Source organism: Pholcus phalangioides, unplaced genomic scaffold, assembly GCF_987345545.1.
Source record: "Pholcus phalangioides strain wild (caught in Gottingen) unplaced genomic scaffold, Ppha-v1.0 ptg000015l_1, whole genome shotgun sequence".
NCBI classification, from domain to species: Eukaryota; Metazoa; Arthropoda; class Arachnida; order Araneae; family Pholcidae; genus Pholcus; species Pholcus phalangioides.
The window spans coordinates 93,382,924-93,389,236 of NW_028301608.1; the positions used below are offsets into that span (position 1 = coordinate 93,382,924).

General features: G+C 37.5%; 1 protein-coding gene across 1 annotated transcript; it reads left to right on the forward strand.

Annotated features, from left to right (window-relative positions):
• The first annotated feature begins 137 nt into the window (after positions 1 to 137).
• On the forward strand, positions 138 to 6,112 carry Dph1 (diphthamide biosynthesis 1). Its single transcript, XM_089244806.1, has 2 exons — positions 138 to 1,058; positions 5,605 to 6,112. Exons 1-2 carry the CDS (start codon positions 316 to 318, stop codon positions 6,095 to 6,097), a joined length of 1,236 nt encoding a protein of 411 aa, XP_089100932.1. The 5' UTR covers positions 138 to 315; the 3' UTR covers positions 6,098 to 6,112.
• The last annotated feature ends 201 nt before the right edge of the window (positions 6,113 to 6,313 follow it).

Below are 6,313 nucleotides of genomic sequence, written 5' to 3' on the forward strand. Positions count from 1 at the left end.
CTTATCAAGAAATTTTTGAAATAATATAGATAAAATAAATGAAAAATTCAATATAGAATAATTTGTGGAGGTGGTGAAATTTATTACTGCATATTTTTTTTCGGGAGAGCCATCTAAGCTTTAATCATTTCTCCCATGAAGTATAACTGTGCCGTTTGTTTACCAATTTAGATGGGTGCCTGAGTTGTATTGAAATTATAATTATGTTGTATTAATTTACTCTGTTGTATATTAATAATATAGACATACAGGCAATAGACGTGTGCTAAATTTTCTGTTATCGGAGATAATCATCGACAACTTTGTATCGTTGAGATGGCAGATTCGACCGTTCTCGTGGTGTCGGCGAAACCCGACCGTAAGGTTTACGGACCACCAACGAAGAAAGCGTTCAGCAGCGCCGGCGTTCCCGCTCACATACTCGAAAACAGCGCTCTACGTGAAGCAATCAAAAGTCTGCCGGAAAACTACAACTTCGAAATCCCTAAAACGATATGGCGTATACAGAGATGTAAAGCGCAGTGTGTAGCTCTGCAGTTCCCCGAAGGGTTGTTGATTTACGCTCTGACGATATCGGATATACTCGAGAAATTCGCAAGCGTATCCACTATAATAATGGGTGACGTGACGTACGGGGCGTGCTGCGTCGATGATTACACGGCTCGGGCTCTTGGCGCTGACCTCATGGTACATTACGGTCACAGCTGTTTAGTGCCTATCAACATGACGGACAGTATGAAGATGCTGTACATATTCGTGGACATCAAGATAGATACTCTACATCTGTTAGAAACGCTGTTGCACAACGTGTCGAATTCGGAACGAATAGCTCTCGTTAGCACTATCCAATTCATATCTACAATTCAGCATGTTTCTTCAGAGCTGCGGGAACTGAACTATGATGTTGTTGTACCGCAGTGCAAACCTTTGTCACCCGGAGAAGTTTTGGGTTGTACCTCTCCCCGTTTTCAAGATCGTGACTGCTTGGTTTTCGTAGGAGATGGTCGATTTCATCTAGAGTCTGCAATGATCGCTAATCCAACATTGAAAGCTTATAGGTTTGCAACACTTTCATATCGGGATAAAAATAAACTGTTCTTTAGTTTGGAGGATCTCTACTATAAAACAAATATAAATTGGGGTGAGATTATGCCACTTTGGGTGAGAACGTCCCATGATGGGAAGTAACCCTGGCACGTAACGCCTTGCCGTTTGTGGGGGTCAGAGGTCGATATTTTGAGATCAGGGGACAAGGGGCCCCTTTATTGGTGTGAGGAGCGAAGTTGTTTGTATGCTGCAGTCACTTGCAGTACCGTGAAAAGTACAACCTACAGATGTTTATTGATTAAATAACAATTATTGTTATTAATGTATTTCATATATATAATTTTTATTTTTACATATTTTCAATCGTTTTTGGTATTTTGGTAGTGACCCTGGTGGGTTTGGCGCTAAATCTCTGTATACCGTGTATTGGGAATTTACCAAACATGCTTGTTTGCTGAATCCTAGGATGGCATATTCTCATCCCATTTCGAGGTACACTTTGCACTTTCAAGCAAATACGTTCTACTAACTCTGGACAATTCCCAGGCAACAGGTTGCTATGGCAATTAAAAAATCAGTGTTGGTGCATTGATTGTATAAAATTGGTTTGCTAAATTCTAGTCTAAGGGTCACACAAAATTTTCTGATTTCATTACGCTGCATCTTTTAACGTGGGGAAAAGTAAAAGAAAACTTTATTTAGGACTGGTTTTTTTTTCAACAAAATGTTCCTGGGAAACTGGGTTGTCACCTAAATATTTTTTTTTTTATTTGTGACTAAATCAATCTGTTTTATAATGTAATACAAAGTCTAATAGAGTTTTTGCAATGATTAATTATTGTTATTATTAATAATTAATTAATTATAGCATAATAAAAGCAAAACTGTCAATATATTAATCAATGATGTCATGGGGGAGGGGGGAGGACAATGGAACCTTGTATGATAATCACTATAGTGAGAGCTGTGGCAGCTCTCTGTAGTCTGTCCTACCATGTACATATTGCCCTACCATGTACTCTTATCTTGTCAGGTTCGAGATTGAAAAATGGCCCTCGAAACCCCTCTGACTAGTAGTGTGATAATATATAAGTCAATGACAGTGCATGTTCTCTTTAACATGTAATAATACCAGGTTGCTCCTCTTTACTCACAAAGAATTCTGCAAACTCAGATGAAAAAACGACAGAGTGCCTGCCGGACAATACTGACTGCCAGCACCTGTCATGTGTTTCTGAGCACCTACCTACTTTGCTACACTCATACAAAAACAAACCAAATTATAACTTTCATTTGATCCAAGCTTTTCAGTCCACAGACGAGATATATGCTCCCCAAAGCAGAATGTGCCAAAATCTGCGATGTACGTCGTAGAACAATTAGCGATACTGCAGAACAATCTGGAAGTATTTTAGGAAAAAGTGCAAGAAAACACTACTATGGAGATTTTTACCGCAGAACATTTCCAGTCAGCCGAGGGTTCGTTGCAGAACAATGCGAAACATTCTGCTTTTGGGTATATGCTATTTCTGCCACTCATGGGCCTGAACCTGATACTGTTACGATATAAAAGTGAAGGTTTTGTAATGGCTGGTTATGCCAAAAGCATGAAGAGTATTGTAGTCGACCTCTTGGCACCATGTTAAGTAGAATGGCCTTTCCGTAAATAAAACTGGTGCTGAAGGATGTTGCATTTCCTTGTGTGAAGAGTGTATAAGCGATGTATCCAGTCCACCCACCCTGTTGTTTTGCAACACGTTATCAAACCGTATAAACTTCTTACCTAAATGGAAACCCAAAAGAAGATGTTTACGTGTCACAAGAATTTCTCGTTTGCCATTTAAAAAGAAGTTTATATGGTTTGAGGCAATCAGGAAGAGAATGGAATGAATGTTTCGACATTTTTCTGAAGCAGTGTGTGGACGTAGATGCCAATGTACAATGCTTTGTCTTAATGATAGTAAATACATGGGTCACTCTTGCAGCGTGACCCATGTATTTACTATCATTAAGACAAAGCATTGTACATTGGCATCTACGTTGACAACATTCCTATTGTAGGAACCTCAGATACCATAACCTTTTTTAAACATATGGTCAAGGAAAGATTTCAAGTTAAGAAGATGGCTCAATAACACTTGATCAAATGGCCTGCACTGAAGAGATTTTGGACACTTTTGAAGCATACAAAGTACGAAAGCCTGGATAACCAAGCAAAGATCGAGATGTAGTTCAGAAAGAAAATTCATATTCCTCTGTGGGAAACCGAACCACCTATCTCTCACTGTCCGGGCGAGTGTTCTAACCATTGAACTGCAGAGGATAGACATTTTTATTCCTTAGAGCATATGTATGAACGCTGAATGGGACTGCGCATGGACAGCCTCCTAGCTCAGCTAATAGCTCTTACGACGTTAGCCCCCAGATGGCGACATAGAGAGAAACGATATCACTCTCCGTTGTTCATATGAAGTGCGAAAGCCTGGATAACCAAGTGGAGATCAACATGTAGTTCAGAAAGAAAATTCACATTTCTCTGTGGGGAATCAAACCACCAATCTCTCACTGTCCGGGCGTACTTTGTATGAACAGCGGAGAGTGACATTGTTTTTCTCTATACTTTGAAGCAACCCATTTTAAGGGAGCATCAACTCCTTTGGACCAGAGCGTGAATATATTCATGCTCAAATTTTAAAGCTTTAATCAACAGTACCAGTCGGAATTCCCATTTTCATCTTCTAAGAGGTTTTCCGTGAGCATATTGGTAGCAAAAAATTTGCATAAAGTAGATTGAATGCATCTTAAAATGCCAAATTACTTTTTCCTTTTAGTTTCAAAAAATTAGAACATCCATTGCTTCTTTGAAACAGATTATTACATGAACATTTTTATGCAAATTTACATCGTGATCGAATAAGTGTTGTATGCTTTTCCAGGTAATGTATGTAAACCCAGAATAGTTTGATTTTTGTATTACGGATAGCAAACAGAACATTTCTGCAAACTCAAAATTATATGTGTATTTGCTTAGACATTATGAGAAAACATGTACTGGTGTGATACGAATACATTGCACTGAAGAACATCTTTAGTCTTGACCATAAATTTCATGCACCATGACATTCAATTGATAAGTCCCTGGCACAGATCAGGATTGCACCTCAACCATGAACCAATTGTTTAAAGATGGAAAACATGAATTATATCAAGAATTTGGTAATGTCTGTCGAAAATCATAGATACAGGGTGGGCAAAAAGTCTGTAGAAGCTTTAAAAATTCATAAAAACCAGAAAAATAACCGAAATAAAAAACGGTTTGCAGGGTTAGCATTGCTAAGTCGCAGGAATTTTTTTTAAGATGGAAAGAAAACTCAAAAGATAGCTGATAGGTGACGCTGTCAAACAAAAGATATGCAAGTAACAAACAGAATGCCTCCAAATCGTTTATTACAGCAGTATGTGTTCCACATGACCACCACCACCACAGGGGATAGTACATTGCAGGCGAGTCACAAATCCAGCAATGGCAGAGTGCAGCAGCTCCACATACATGGTTTACAATGGTGAACTGGTTGTGGATTGGGAGCGGAAGTTCCTATAACTTTCTCATTTTCGTATTTACATCAAAGTCTCTCTTACCAGCGCCACCTATTGGCTGTTTTTTGAATCCCCCCCACCCCCCTATCTTAAAAAATCTCCAGTGACCTAGCAATGTTAAAATGCAAACCATTTATTTCAGTTTTTTTTTTTTCCGGTTTTTATTCATTTTGAAATTTTCTACAGACTTTTTGCCCACCCCATACTTCTATGATTCTGTGATATCAGATGATTGTACCTGATGTTGATCCTATCAAGAGATTGTGGAGTGAAGCTAAAAAAAGAAGGTGATCAGTTGCAAACCACCTGTTATCGATTCTACAGCAGCGAAGATGGATTCATAGTTGAGGTCTGATCCAGATCTGTGAATTTAATCAAATACTCATAAATTCAATGTCTAGATGCATAAAATGATGGTCAAGGCCAAAGATGGCCGAGGTACAATGTATTAGTACGATATCGGCACACATTTTCCCATACTATACAAGCAAATGTACATGTAATTTTGAGTTTGCAGAAATGTTTTTCTACCTGTAATGTAAAGATTGAACTACTCTAGGTTTACATGGATAACCAGGAAAGACATGCAATGCTTATTCAATCAAGTTGATGTAAATTTGCATGAAAAATATTCATATCACAATCCATTTCAAATCATATGTTCTAATTTTTTTAACAACATTTGGTTTGTATTTTTCGAAACAAAGATGAAAAAATGATTTGGTATTTCAAGATACATTCAATCTACTTTATTCAATTGTTTTGCCACCGATATGGCCAAGAAGAACCTCTTAAACGATGAAAATTCAAATTACAACTATAATGTTAATTTAAACTTTCAAACTTGAGAATTTCATGAACTACACTTGCAAATTTCTGGGATGTTCTTATTTATTTTTTAAAAATTGTACAAACAAACGTTTTAGCTATTTTTTAATGTTTTCATTTCTTTATCAATAGGTATAACCCTTATGACAAAACCTTCACAGAAGAGTTTTATGACTATGAAAAGATGATGTCTATAAGGAAGTGCAGCATAGACAGGGCTTCTGAATCATCGATATTCGGCATAATTTTAGGAACACTCGGCAGGCAAGGGAACCCAAAAGTAATGAACAACATAAAGTCTCTTTTATCAAAAGCAAATAAGAGTTATGTGACTGTGCTCCTGTCGGAAATATTCCCTGAAAAACTGAAGCTGTTTACCAGTATCGACTCATGGATACAGATAGCGTGTCCAAGGTTATCAATTGATTGGGGAACAGCCTTTGATAAACCTCTCCTTACTCCTTACGAAGTTGCCGTGGCAGTCAAAGCTATCGAATGGAAAGAACAATATCCGATGGATTTCTATGCGTCAAAAAGTCTTGGTCCTTGGACTCCCAATTTTATTCCGAGCTCTGATGAATCGTGTAAGCAATGTGAAGATTGTAGTTGTAAAGAAAAGAAATGAATATTTTAGAAATTATCGATATTTTTTTTATTACTCATTTGAGCAAAGTTAAAAGTTAATATGCCTGCCAGTTTGCATACTCACTGTCAGAAACTCTAACCATATCTTAATTAATGCTGCTTATTGGAATCTCAGATAATATTATCATTTGAGTATTGTTATCACTTTTGCAAAGTACAGAACAGATCACTATCATGACATGGGAAGAAATACTTA